General features: G+C 42.4%; 1 protein-coding gene across 1 annotated transcript in view; it reads left to right on the top strand.

The window, feature by feature from the left end:
• Nucleotides 1–15,593, top strand: part of DUS4L (dihydrouridine synthase 4 like) — a 102,256-nt gene that overhangs the window by 69,001 nt on the left and 17,662 nt on the right. Inside the window, exon 4 of the mRNA XM_078680268.1 lies at nt 6,720–6,837. Within this exon, the coding sequence (XP_078536394.1) occupies nt 6,720–6,837 (118 nt within the window). The remainder of the gene's footprint in view (nt 1–6,719; nt 6,838–15,593) is intronic.

The raw sequence follows: 15,593 nt of genomic DNA, 5'->3' as shown, positions 1-15,593 counted from the left end.
CAAATACATTTTGAAAATCACAATTTTAATATAGCTAAATAAATGAAAAAGAGAAAATACAAGAAATGGACTAAGAATAAGCTAAACAGTCCAATATTTGGGAAAAAACGAGCGACTTAGAGTTTAGAAATATGACACTGCAGGTGTTATTGAAAAATGGTGTGCTACCTCTTCTTGAACTTGTAATGTTCACATGGGTCAAACCTGTGAGTAGATTGGACTCATATAGCACCTTGATTCATTCACTAACTTAGACAGTAACCATTGGTGGGTTTTGAACATGATGCTCTGTGGAGGAAGGCCACTGCCACACACTTATACTAGTTAGAGATTCTTTTTCAACCTGTCTGGGTGCTACTGACTGTCACCCCCTCTGATCCTCTGACTTTCCCCATACTTTGTACTGTACCTACGCAATCTCACAAGCAATTGAAGAAGGTGTCATTTACCAGGTGCCTAGTTTTTTTCCTGTAGCCTTTGCTAAAGGACCGAGATTTGCCAGTTTGCTGTAAGTTATGGGCGATACTCCTGGTGCCTGTGTCCCAGAATATAACAGTTCCCTCAAACCAACGAGTGCAGCAAAAGGGATGACTTGCCAAGGATTTCCATGCTATCCATTGATTAAGATCGCATAGAACCTCAGAAGCTGCAGCAGTTATTCATACCACATAGATGAACAAATGTGTCAAGGCAAATATCCTATAAGCAAACCGACCCATTGAATAGCAGTCAGCACAAAATTGCACTCACCTCTCCATGAATTAAATACGCTTTTTGAAGCTCAAAGGCTTGGCCTTGGGAATCTGTTATCAGCAGTCTGAGAAAATGTCTTGCTCCTTCTCTTAAAGCTTGGGCTGAGGTTTCTATAAATCTGATACATTTTTATTGTGGCCTGAAGGGGAAAATTTAGGTTGTTTCTCTATAATTTAGAGGGAAGAAATTCTTGAGGAGGTGATGGTGAATTGTGGTGCACATATTATGTTCAAATAGAAACTGGAGATATACAATCTTCTTCAGGTCGAGTATCACCCCATATATTTATACCTGTAGGAACTCTGAACTATAGTTTAGCTTAACATTGTAATTTGTGTTTTAGGGAGGGTATTCAGTTGGCCTTATCGGAAAGGTTAGAGGTGAAAGAAGAGAGATGGCTCATTGTGGAGCTGTCGTACCACTCACCAGTCAATAACTGGGAGTCTCCTTTCAGTCTATTGAGTCGAACGGTCCCTAACACCACATTTTGTCCTTCCTGCATCAATTAGCGTGAAGAGTGCTCCATTCCAACTGAAGAAGTTGTTATTAGAGTGGTAAAGAAGCAGAAACTCCACTGTGTGTATTCTTGCTGTCAAGAGAGGGTGAAGGAGACCATCAAAACAACAAGGTGGATTACAGTGATGTTGACTTACTCTGTCAATCTAAAAGGTGGGCGTCTGTAGAGTAAGTACCAGGTCGGGGACACAGCACTAAATATGTAAGTGAAGTTTTAGTTGAAAGGTGCAGGGACAGTGTGGGTTGTAACAACTAAGAATGGAGGAAGAATGAGAAGTAAAGAGACTGAGATGAGTGAAAGGAAGTTATTTCGGCCTCCACATTCCCAAAGAATTATGAATCCTGCCTGATTACTCCTCTTTGCTATTTACTTGTTTTGTTATTTTGTATTTAAGGGGTTGAAGGGCTTTCCTCTTTTGTAGACTAGAGTGTAGGTTGTATCATAGGCTTGGAGCTGTGGGCTTTGGGAAGCCATATAAGGAAGACTGCTTTATCCATCCCTGTGACAAACCTGGAATATCCCCTCTCTAAGGGATTTCATATTGGCCTAGTGCTCTTTCTTACAAAGTTTTAATTTAAACATGATATTTCTACTGTGACATCTCTGCTGATCCCACCTGCCAGATCACCTCTCCTGTGTCTTCTGCCCTGCGCCGCTCAACGGAAGGACCATACTAGTGCATAGCCAATCACTCATGATCGTGTGAATAGTGAAGGAACAGGGAATGGTGAAGGAACGAGGAAGAATATCTTCAAATTAATGTCTCCCACCACTTTATAAATTGCTGCTGTTTTCACCAAAGTCCTAGGTGAAGACAGACGTCCATGCCTCATAGTCTCAGTGGCTCGTTGACTACCAATGATTCATATATTTCCCTAAACAAGTTTAAGAGTCCCTGACACATTTCAAATCCTAGTAAGCATTTCATTTGCACAGTTAATATTTTTCTCATTGAAAGATAATTGTTTGAAGAGACGTGACCCATCAGCCACACTGCTTCCTCCAACAATAAAGTAGCAAGGTACATACCTAGTGTTAGAGTAGAGAGGGAAAGTAAGAAGCCAAACCTCAATAAACAATGACCTAAACCCTTACTGTAGTTGAAACCACATTAAAAAAATATTTCCCCAAACCTGGCACTGTCCATTTCAGACAATAGGGCAAAAATATACCAAACAAGAATCACAGGGAAGCCTTGAGGGCACCCTCCCTCCCCCTGGCTAACCCCACAGTGCTTCGCAACATGTGTCTGGACTGACTTCTTCCCCTGCTCCTGAAAGCCTGGGTAGCACTCGCGTGCACAAACATGTAGACTCGCTCATTGTACACAACCCAAAAACTAGCTGAATGCCACACTATTGTCTCTAAAATCAGCTGGGCAAATTCCTTATGAAAGATCTGAAATTCTTAAATTTTCACATCGCTGATTTGTCACAATTTCTCCTTCGCAAGCAGGGGTAAGCCCAGGATGCAAATACAAGACATTCTTGCCTTATTTTGTATTTATATCAGTTTAGCACCCAGTTAACAAAAGCACTAACCATATCCAGAAGCGTAACCTCCACTCTATCCTTTGCTGTGGTGCCAACAGCAAGCCTAGACTTTACAAAACCCCAGCCACACCCTTGATCCGAATCCTTGCCACAACTGTTATCCAAAACAAATCTAAACAACAACCCTATCCTAAATGTTAGCCTCTCGTCTGTACAAAGCACCTCCTACAGACCGCCTCCTCCATTTCCTGCAACCCTATGTCTCACCGGTAATGTTGCAAGCCCCAGCCTTCGCCAGTAAACGCTACCAGCCATTCTACAGTTTTTAACCTAATGCCTCCAGTCTCCCGCAGCCTGTTTCTGGCATCTGCAGCTTGTCTCCTCCTTTAACCGCACGGAGACCATGGGCCAGGATAGCGATGATTGTGAAACATCTTGCACCGGTGCACCAGACATGTCTAACCCAAGCTCCATAGGTCATGCAGATGTTTTTCACTGTATAGGATGTGATGCTCTTGCATCTTCAGAGTTCTGTGTTTACCAACAATCTCACAGCATAGCGATCATTAGTACAGAAAATGCAGTGGCAACAGCGCTGAAGCTGTGAGTGGTCCACCCCAGGCTCTCTCTTACCACCCAGCAGGAAAGAAGGGTGGCCCATTTTCCTTGCTTGCTTGAGGATCCATGATACCCTTGCTACGGCACTGCATAAAGCTTGCAGCTTCAAGGCCAAATATAAATATGCAATCAGAGGCAAAGAGATCCTCTAACATTATCTACCTCCTCCATTCTGCCACAATGATCCACACTTATATCAAAAGGGGGTACTCAAAGCCAATATACCCATATGCCTTTGCCTTGAAATGGAGAGCAATTGGTGTCTTGGTAAGGATCTTTGCTATTCTGTGCATCTCCGGGGTCTCTTTTCTCCATTCCAAAAAAACTGTGACGCTCACAGATTTATAAGGTGCCTGCATAGAGTTACAGTTTCAGATATTAGGATTATAGCTTGAATGTTATTGGTTGATGCCTAGAGATGGCTTGTAGAAACAAACCAAAATTACAGGTACATAAGAAAACGTAAACATTACTAGTTAGAGGAGGCTATAAAGATTATATACAATAATTAAGCTCTGTTGATTACAGCATAGAGATAGTATGCAGAGGAAAAGCCAATTATGAAATTGTACATACACCATACTTTATTGGTTACAGCACAGAGATCGCCTGAAGGCAAAAAAACAATAACAATGATAGTTATGTGTTATGAGTTCCGGTCCCTGAAGAAAAAGCTGAGTAGCAGCGAGCTCCTTATCAGGTTCCTACTCCTAAAAAGTATAAGGAGTAGCTAGAAAAGAGCATGCAGCTTGTCAATGCATACGCCTATAAACTCTAACCAGAAAATATAAACAATGCAAGAAAGAGACTGTTATGAGTGTTGACAGCTATACCACCATGAAGCATCCGTTTTGTCTATTTTATCATTGATTAGTCAAAAAATAATATTATGCAAACAATCTGAAATTAAAATCAAAACCCAGGGTTGGTAACCTAAAATAAAAACATAAAATTGCCCTTAGAAGTGATTTACTAAGGGGGAAATACATTATTCTCAGGATCAACTTTGTAAATTCGTCCTTTCCTTAAGTATAAGTTTTTATGGAAAAGCTAATGGCCTGTGTATAAAAGTGCAGCAGCCTAATTGATAGTGCATGGTTAACTCAAGCCTATTTATGTAACTAGTCTGAACTTTCTTCTAGCTAATCTAGTACTTTGGAACGCCACCAGGAAGGAACAAATCCCGGTCTCATTAAATAATAGTTTTAACAGAAAGAGGTATCCGCTAAGAATCACAGGGCATTTGCTCATAATATGCAAAACATTTTCAGTTTGCCAATCACAGAGACAACACTTCCTAGACAACCCCATACAACTGCCCTCTTGAATCAATAAAGCTGGAATAATAAAGCTGGAATAATAAAATCCTCAAATTCAAGAAATTGCATACAGGTAGCAAAGTATACAAATATTCCGTGGGTTTACCAGTGAAATAGGAATCCTATACATGCTGAATACGAGTAGATCCTGGGTTATGGGATAATGTACAAACGTTTGCCTTTCTGTTATTCGTTTTTTTAAACTGTTTATATTTCACTAACCTATCCTGACCTTTCACAAGGTTCATAATGGGGAAGTGTGGCTCAATGGTTAGAGCGGCAGACCCTGATGCAGAGGTCTAGCCCGGGACCAGGGTTCAATTCCCCGCCTCGGCGGGTCTTGGGCTCAAAAATTCCACGGACCTGATAATTCTCGCCTCGGTGCCTACTCCAATCATGGAGTCCCACTCTGCAACTCTGGGCAATAGCTTGCTTAATCTCCACAACGGCCCCCACAACGCTAAGGATGCCTGGCCTCCACCTTGGGGGTGCCCAGGAGTGGACACCTCACAGGGAAAGTCAGGATGGGTTCCACAGCGGTATTCGTAGAAGCGCCTTGAGACCCTTGCGGGTGAGTAGTGCGCTATACAAGTATCAATTTACAATTTTACATTTACATAATCGTTTAACAAAGTCTGAAAATACAATAACCAGGGGTTTGGTCTCAAAATTGGAATATAGAAAGCCATTTCACATCACACTAAAGCCTTCAATGTTGTTTATTTGGCTGACCAATATTTTAGAAAATTAGACTCAACCAATTGAGTTTGTCTTATAAGGAATCTGGGCCTATTTGGTAGATCAGGGCAAACAAGTCTTGAACAAAGAACATTGAAAAGGTGAAGCCAATTTTCAGTATTACCAGGAAAAAATATTAATGCAGGGATAAATGTAGTTTAATCATAGACCGTATTAGTTTTGGGGAGGGACTAATCAATCAATCAATCAATCATAACATTTGTATAGCGCACTACTCACCCGGAAGGGTCTCAAGGCGCTTGGGGGAAGGGGTCCGCTATTGCTCGAACAGCCAGGTCTTGACTTGTCTCCTGAAGGCGAGATGGTCCTGGGTCAGCCGAAGGTGGATGGGGAGGGAGTTCCATGTCTTGGCCGCCAGGTAGGAGAAGGATCTTCCTCCGGCGGTGGCTCTTCGGATGCGTGGTACGGCGGCGTGGTAAGTTGCATAGTAAGTTCTTTTAAAAGTAGTGCTTGCTGCTTTAGATTGTAGTCTTGATTGGTCCAATCTATAGTTACCTGCCTCCTCGAACCATAGCCTCAAATGTTTAGAAGAGCAGGCTCGACCTATACTTTTTTCACCAATGGATCTGCATCATTGCTTCACATGATTCTGTCCAAACACAATAACATTCGCCTTACTGATAATCATCTCTAATTTATTAGCCTGATCAAAGTCATGTGGGGCAAACAATGTCTTTTGCAGTCTAAGATCGAAGGTTACTGTGTCATACTCTTACTGGCAGACAGGTAAAACCTGTCCACATGTTTTTGGTGAAAAATAACATGCATTTCCTAAATAGTCCCACAGACCAGCTCCATAAAGGCTGAATAAAAGGTGACAAAACTCATCCCTGCTTCATCACATAATCAGTGTACATTTTTATAAAGCAAGTTGACCCTATTCTTAACTTGATCTGATCCCATATGTCGGTGTAAAAAGTTTGCTGATCCTAATATTCACAGGCAGATAATTTCCTTCACAACATACTTCCGTCACCCCCCTCAAAGGCAGCAGCGCAGTCAATGAAACATGTGAAGAAATCAAAATAAAGAAATCTGTAGCCAAAGGACACACTTGTCTTTATTTTTGAAGAGGTAAACCGCATACATATAAAAACACAACGCTTGAGAATCGGGCACCTTCTTCAGAGCACCTCTTCACAAACTCCTTATATGATCATCACTGCTGCCACCGTGTACAGTCACCAAGAAGACCTTTGACAATGTACAAATATTTTTTATATCTTTTATGTATCCTCATCATCTTCTGTCATTCACTAGGTGACCGCCCACTAATTGTCCAATTTGCTGCTAAAGAAGCCCAGACTTTAGCTGATGCTGCTTGCCTGGTGAGCCCATTTGCAGATGGAGTAGACCTAAACTGTGGTTGTCCACAAAGGTAAGACTTAAGAGCTTGTGAGATGAGCAGTAGGCTACCTGTAGCTTTCATAGTACAAAAGGGTTAGAAAAATTGAAACAAATGATCTGTTCTAGTTTAAAATCACTACTTCTTTTCAAGATGAAACAGTCACAGACATAGTCCTCATTAATGCTGTCAAACAATATTTACAAGTCAGTGGTTCACAGGTATTCAACATCACAAAAACTGAGCCTCGGCTCGATCGCTGGTTTAGAGGTATGCTGTTCCATAAGTCGCAGCCAGTTGTAGAGAACTCGCTCTGCTCTGCTGCAGCACTCACTTCTGGAGACCTGTAGGAGGTAGTGTTCGATCATTGACTGTGGCTGTGCAGTAGTTTTAGATTTGCTTGTGAGACACAGAATATTGAAAAGGATGTTGCCTTTCATAAGGAGCCGAGAAGGCTTGTCAGACAGGTAGCTATGAATGGGGGCTGTTTAGGGCCCGTTAATAAATCAACATCCTCTGTTGTGAGCACAGTGTAGTCTTTTAAATTTGCTATGTAGGCATGCCAGCATAAACGTTGTGACCACAGTGTATATGCAGGTTGATTGGTGTTTTCACAAGAAATACGCAGATGTTACAACTATACCCTACCACAATGCCGTAAGTATAAACAAGCATTGAAAATGCAATAGGTCCCGCAATAGAAAAGTTTAACTTTTTGGTGATGCAAATGTAAAATATTTTTTTTTGGGTTTATATTTTTTCAAATTATAAAAGTATTAATTTTGTTTTTTGTAAAGTGAATAGTTATAAATCTACCAAATGTTACATTTATAGCATTAGTAAAGTTACATGTTTAGTTTTGTCCTTTTTTACATGTATTGATGTGCAAACTCACAATTTTGTGTAAAATGTTATAAATAAAGGATAGTGACCTAATGTTGTTTTTAATTTTTAATGGTAAAAGTTTTTACATGTAAAAAAGGACAAAACTAAACATGTAACTTTACTAATGCTATAAATGTAACATTTGGGAGATTTATAACTATTCACTTAACAAAAAACAAAATTAATACTTTTATAATTTGAAAAAATATAAACAAAAAAAAATTACATTTGCAACACCAAAAGGTCAAACTTTTCTATTGCGAGACCTATTGCATTTGCAATGCAATAGGTCTCGCATTCGCGAGAGTTTGAGCTGTTGGCATTGTAAACGCCAATGCCTTTTATTTACGTGTTGGTTTTTAAAACATATATAAAAGGCATTGCCATTAACAATGGCAATAGCTTAAAGTTTTGCAAATGCGAGAAAAGTCAAGCCAAACATTTACAAGTGCAACTAGACTGGGTGGGCTAGAGGCAAACACAAATGAGGGCAGAACAAGAAATACATGTAGTCATGTTCAGCCACTCCAAGAGGATTTTGGAGCAGGCCAAATGGGAATCGTTTTTGTTTTCAGAAAAGGTGAATAATAAAGTATACCCAAAATAGGAAGAATGGAACTAACTGGAGGAACAGCCACAAGTTAAAGAAGGTAGCAAACTAATACAGCTCGACGGGAAGACAAAAATCAGGCACATGTGCAAGACAAAAAAATGTGGCAGACTGGCGAGATGAGGGATGGCTTTGGACCAAGTGTGCCTTAAAAGGCAAATCCAAATAAATCAGGATAAACGACACAATTAGGAAGTAGGGAAGATGAAAGTGCTAACAGGGGGTAATGGCACCAGTCAATGCAATGAGGAAGCAATGAGGATTGCTAATTTGTTTTGACTGAGTGTTACAGCCAATCAGAATACAAGAACTGGACAGGGATCAGGAATACATCAGCAATGAAAGAAGGGAGAAAAGAAAAATATATAATGATTCGCCTTCTCAGAAAGTTAAAATGTAGAATTTAAATTGTGGAAACGTTGAACCCAACAACAGTTTAGAGAGAAAGAGAAACCCAGATGTTATTGCTGATGGATTAACAAGTGCATAGGTAAGAATCACAGTATTTTGCTTCGGGTGGTTTAAGCATGGTCCAGCAAAACAAATCGGAGAGGAAATGGCACCTAAACATAAACAAGGAAAACGCGGATGGAGAAGCAGAGCCCGGGGGTAAGGCAAGCCCGGCAACGCATGGGAGGAGTGGCTGAAAATGCCAGGCAAGTCCAGAGAGATGAAGCAACTTCACAACACACAAAATAAAGGATTGCTCCCTGCTCACCAACAAAACCCGCATGCAAAGGCTATGCGGGGACGACTGGTCTGATTAGGTTATAAGTATGGAAAATGGAGGAACGGCAGCAACAACTGGAACAGAACCGATGATTATTTTAACAGCCCAGCCCAAGGCCCAGTGATGTACCACAAATAAGTACATTTAGTAAGGCCATTCTGGGAGAGAGAGCACGGAGTCTAGAGTAGTACGTTGCAACAGGTGGACAAGCGCAAGAAACTGAAGAGTTCCAAGGAGGCTTCAAAACAGTCATAACAGGGCGCGAGCTGTAGTGATTAAGCTTGATGACCGGAGAGGTAAACACTCGTTGGGAGGGGACTAGTTGCTGGCTGGGACTGAGTAGCAAACTCATGAGGAGGTCAATAACTTGATGCGGTGAAATGTAGTATGACAAAACAGCGATGGAAGAACACGAGGTGCAGATGGAGATGCTAGGAGGGAGCACAAGAGAATACACGTCGGAATATAGGATAACAGCAAGGTAGGAAGTATGCACGCAAGACAAAGCGGACGAAGAAAATGCATGAGGACACAAGGAGTGAGCATGCACAGTTCAAATGTGCAGGAGGGCATGATAATAAGAGAGTGCACATTGAAATCACAAAGAAGGGCTTCCAGATGTACCTAGGGGGGCGGGAGGGTGTTCATGAGACGGGAGAGCATGAAGAGGGGAGCAATACACAAGGGAAATAAACAAGCAATGTTCTGAGCAAATGGTGGGGGCCTGAAGCAGTGGAGTGGAAGAGGTGAGGGGGGAGTCACGGGAGATTAAGGGACTGAAGGCAAGCAGATTTGCAGACCTGATGAGCGAGGAGGGGGTGCGAGGGATGAGTGAGGATGGGGGCACGGCCGGCCGGCTGTGAAAAAGCCTTTGATGCAGCAGGGGGCAATTAGGGGAGGAGAATGGCTGGGCTGAGGCAGAGCGCAAAGCCTTTGATGCAGCAGGGGGCGGAGCGGGAAGAGCTGCTGGCGGCACCAAGCTGACGATTTGATGCTGTGCACGCGCATTTTAACTCATTGCGCTTGCGCATTGAGCTAAAAGCGCACATGCACTGCATCAAATCGCCAGTGTAGGTAAACTCTGTTTGAGCCCCTATAGTCTCGCTCCGCTCAATGCGCATGCGCATTGACAGGCGAGACCTAAAAAATGATGGAAAAGGACACTTCACCGCCTATTCATTGCACTATGCTTCATTATTGGTGTCCTTTCCACATCTAGATAGTGGTGAATTCCACCTAGATGGACTCAACCATAGTCGGGAGAGCAGAGATGGTTGAAGCTGTATATGATCAGGGATCCAGATGGATTAAAACTGCTGAGTAGTATACCCTTAGTTTTCACTTTATTAGGCGGGTACCACTGGCAAGGTTGAAATCAAAATACCAAGATGCCTACAGAAATGAAAGATTCCTGCATCCAAATCATTGCTTACATGTTTTGGCTACCCTCCTGGGTCAACAGCCTTCTTCACGGTTGTTGGATCCCTACTAAGTGTGTATCCACTAACATGAAACACATAAGGTGAGGCTGAATGTTCTCATTACTGTTGCTGTAATTACTAATTACTTTGATTAGTAGGCCTGTGACATAGAAATCAATATAAAATGAAAGGTTAAGGAGATTCTAGTTGGAGAAATTCAATCTCAAGAAAATATTGTGCAACACCAGAGAAGTAAACACAGTAAAAGCATGCACGTGCATGTACCAAACCTCAATATTATATTGAACATTGTGAGGACTCCACTCCAGACTTGAAAATGCCTTGTTACAGGGGGTAAGTAAAACAAGCATTTGCAATGCAATAGGTCTCGCATTAGGAAAGTGTGAGCTATAGGTATTGTAAATGACTATTTTTTTAATATATGTTGGCTTTGAAAATATATATATTAATAGCATTGTTATTCACAAAGCCAATAGCTTACACTTTCCTAATGCGAGTCCTATTGGCTATGGCAATGCTTGTTGGTAGCAAGCAAGGTCAGTGATGTGGTTGGGCTGAGTGATGTGGTGGTGTTCCAGAGTTATGTGGTGGTGTTCCAGAGTTATGTGGTGGTGTCCCAGAGTGATGTGGTGGTGTCCCAGAGTGATGTGGTGATGTCCCAGAGTGATGTGGTGGTGTCCCCGAGTGATGTGGTGGTGTCCCCGAGTGATGTGGTGGTGCCCCTGAGTGATGTGGTGGTGCCCCCGAGTGATGTGGTGGTGCCCCCGAGTGATGTGGTGGTGCCCCCGAGTGATGTGGTGGTGCCCCCGAGTGATGTGGTGGTGCCCCCGAGTGATGTGGTGGTGCCCCCGAGTGATGTGGTGGTGTCCCCGAGTGATGTGGTGGTGCCCCCGAGTGATGTGGTGGTGCCCCCGAGTGATGTGGTGGTGCCCCCGAGTGATGTGGTGGTGTCCCTGAGTGATGTGGTCGTGTCCCTGAGTGATGTGGTGGTGTCCCCGAGTGATGTGGTGGTGTCCCCGAGTGATGTGGTGGTGTCCCCGAGTGATGTGGTGGTGTCCCCGAGTGATGTGGTGGTGTCCCCGAGTGATGTGGTGGTGTCCCCGAGTGAAGTATCCTCTTAATAGACCTGTAAACAAAACCCTCGTTATGTATATAACATTGATTAACGAAGCATGGGGTGTGTTATGAAGAGAGACGAGTAGGCACAGATCAATCCTGCAATGATTTTCTTAGCCAAGAATGGAAGTATGTCTGCGAATCGAGAGATGGTGGTAAATTGGATGAGGAAGATGAATGAATAGGAGTCAGGAACAGTAAGTGCGGGAGAGGCGAGGGAGAGAGGAAAGAGGAGGAGGGGGCCGAGATCCAAGATCAGCGAGGGAGGACGTTGGAGATAGGCCAAAATTCATAGGAGCAAAAGCAGCGAGCAACAGAAGTGAGCCTGTATGGAAGAGAAGAGCCAGGGCAAACTATGAAACAACAAGGTTGAAAGTGAGAGAGAGGGGAAGAAACAGAGGTAAGGAGAGAGAGAGTAGGTTGAAGAACAGACCATGAAAACAAGTAAAAAAAGGCTCACGAGAGCTACAGTCAGACAAACTACCCTTTGCTCCTGGCAATATAAGCTCTGTCGTGTAAGTGGGGTTTCTACTTCATCCGATGAACTGTTTGAAAAGGTTAAACACTAAAATCAAACTAGTTTGTTAAACAGGCCACTAGATGGCGCAGGAACGACACTGGATAAGAAACTCCTAACTGCAATGCTCTAGACGGCCATGTAATCCTGGTAGAAACCTCAAATCAAACGGCGGGGTGGCCAATCACATATGGACTAATAGTTTGTGAGGGGCGACAGAGAACATAGTAGATGCAGAACAGAAAGAATTCAACATCTGCAAAGGATCGAAACAAGACTTGAAGCGTTCAGAGTCCCTAGACCCTGTGACATGTTAGAACGGACAAGTAAACGGGTCCCTAAAGTCTTGTCCTTAAGTCAACAGGGGAAAACACGGACTATTTATGAACAATTCATGTAATCCAGGGCAGTTTTTTTTAAGTGTCAGTTTATATTTCACGTTTTATTGAATCTTTCACTCCCTTAGTATTGGCTATTCCCAGGACTGTTTTTATTTTACTTTCCTTTATCATTACTCTTGAAACGAGTCTCCGGGTGTTTATAATGGCAGCGAGAGCGCGCTCTGGTGTTCAGACTCGAAGCTGTGATTTTCATGCAGTGTACGTCAGTTGGTCAAACTTCTTCAGAGCGCAGACATCAATTTGCAAAGCACGGTCCAGACGGGTTTTAGGTGCACGTCAGATGTGCTGTATCTGGATGCATTAACGAAGCATCAGGCTTTAAAGTACCGGTAAGGTGCCACATTATGCACGCAGCAGTCACCGGACTGCCTGGGATGTGTTCGTGACGAGCCATCAAGCAAATCTTGCCATGCAGATGGACCAGAATCTAAGGCATATGGGAGCGGACCAGTAGATTCGAAAGCGCGAGCGTCGAATGGTATTGATACGCCCACTTTCCTGTCACCGCAAGACCCAGCAAAGTGAGAAATTTGGTAAGTTCACACAGGAGTAATCGATTTTTTACCGATGCAGTGGTACAAGCTGATTGAATCCATCGAGAATGGAGGGTTTACAGAGCACTTAGAGACCAGTAGTCCAAATCCGAGGTGGGTGGATGCAGAAAGCATATGCCTGCCTCGGCAAAGATTACATCTGGGGGTGTGGACGAAAGCCTTTTTAAAACAGTAAGGCCGATATTTAGCCAGTGCAAATCTAAATGGGCGCCGCATTGAAATACCCAACAAGCTTTTGGCATTGCTGTGGGGGGGCGGGGCAGGAGCGCATTGGCGGGGGAGCAGCAGCCTTTGATGTGCAAGCGAGTGGGAGGGAACACCATATGGGGTGTGATTGAGAAGTGAGGCCATGGGCGCGCTGGGGAAGCGTCCGCTTGAGTACCTCACATGCATTGGGGACAATCCTCGCTGGTTTCAAGAGTTTGTTTCAGCTACTATAGATCGACATCTGCAATGCGCAAGCGCATTGGCAGAGGTTGACCTAAAAATCAGTCTCTCCTGGGAGATGGTTAAGATTGGTTTTGGTCTGGTGTGAATATTACTATTCCTGAGTGGCCGTCCATATTTGAAGGAAAACAAAGGCTTTTTGTAACTTAAGGAACCCAATGTCATTATTTTAAAATGTCTGTTTATAAATTTTTTTCAGTGTGTGATTTATAATCCTTCAAAGTCGTACAGTTCTTATCGTAACCGTAAGAAATGTCCAAATTGTAGATTTGCCCTGAAGTTTTGAGGATGGAAACTATCAAATCTTAACAGATTATTCCAGCCTGTAGGTTTGTAAAATATCTCACATTTAAGATATTGTTCGCACGAGCTGGTTTTCAGGTCCAAGAAAGACACCTCAATCCTACTCATAGTCGCCATGAAGTTGAGGAATTCATTACCATTGTTCAGCCAATTTGTTAGGTTGATAGCCAGGTTTTCATCCCATTTCCAGGATAGTCTATGTATCATTTCCACAAACTGACATTTGTTGCACATGGGTTTTCTTCACTGGTAACTTCTGTTGTCTACTCAGATATTTTTGTATGCCCACAAACGTTCGCACATTTTTAGAGTGCTGGTCCCACACTCTTCGGTCAATATAATTATGCCATGTTGGAGCATGACCCTTACACCTGAGGATCACAATATTACCCAAAGTGCTTAATAAAAAAATGGACATTGGACTCTTCATTAGCATTGACTATGCTCTTTCCTCACCTGCATCCAAAAAAGTCTTGAGTATCTTCCTTCTACTTTAAGAAGAGGTTTAAGGACAAGATAAACTGTTTAACAGTTGGACTATAGGGTCTCTCCTTCCAGAATGGAGTAACTTCTATTCTCTGGCTTTCTGCTCAGCATTTATTTACTATACCAGTCAAGACATCATAAAATAATATATTCACTCTAACAAATGAGGAAACATGCACTTAATTTAAATGCTTCAATATGAGTTTAATGTCCAACAATTCTACCCAACTTGTAATATCATTGCGGAAATTAGTTCTAAATATCCAGGGCCTATAGCGCTATGACACTAAACATATTCATTTATCTGGTCAAGAAAATCTAATTTACACAAATGACAATTCCTTACCCTTGCTCCTTCTCCCTTAATTTGTCAGCTCACAAGCGATCTGCTTTGCCTGTTGATGTGTCACCTCAAAGGTGCATAGCTCAACAGAGTGAGAACGTCAGCCGAACAAGCAGACAATGACCACTGCTTCAATCAGGGACTACCAGGAAACTCCAAGAGTTACTACAAACACTTGGACACAGCCTAGCACTCTTTTTCTTCTGGTTACTCCGTTTATGATGCAAAACAGCAAGGATAAGCAAGTGTTAGTTGATGTCTCATTTATTTTGATATCAGAAATCACCGAATTGGAGAATGACTATCCAGTAGTGGAATGAGAAATAGTATGGCAAGCATGTTCTTTCAGATTATTTATGTGTTTTTGCCTTTCATAGGTGTTGAATCTTACTGAGTTTGTTTACAAATTTCTCTATGGACGAGTGAGGTCCAGCACAGTATCCTGTTGCTGTTGCATAGGGACAGGACCTTACGGATACACCCAGTGTTAAAGAGATACTGATACATTTCTGTTCCTCAAATGTGCTGGGGTAGTAATTAGCTCCTTGATTGCCTTTTCTAAATGGAGCATTTGAAGACTCTTAACAATTTGTTGTATACCCATAGTCATGTATAAAGTAACAAAGGATGAAAATAAAGTTTGCTGAATTTTGTCCAATGAAAGTAACTCGGCCGAAGCTACTATTTACTGCTTGCAAAAACATTTTGTAACCAGTGTTTTTCATGACCAGTATTTTTGCAACCAGTATATAATATACGTTGTTTCCGAAAATTCAGATTTGGTCGCAGTCCGATCTACCTCATCAATAATCATGACTTTGTTTGCAAATTGTCACTCGCTCTGATTGGAGACCATTACTGGCATAGTTGCCTGCCAGACTCAGCAGACCACCATGTCTGTGATTGCCTTATGTATTATGTTTCTATTTGGCTTATTTTCCTTGAAGGAAATTGG

Source organism: Lissotriton helveticus, chromosome 1_1, assembly GCF_964261635.1.
Source record: "Lissotriton helveticus chromosome 1_1, aLisHel1.1, whole genome shotgun sequence".
NCBI classification, from domain to species: Eukaryota; Metazoa; Chordata; class Amphibia; order Caudata; family Salamandridae; genus Lissotriton; species Lissotriton helveticus.
The sequence above is the reverse complement of the archived record's forward strand: the minus strand, read 5'-3'. Positions and strand labels throughout refer to the sequence as shown.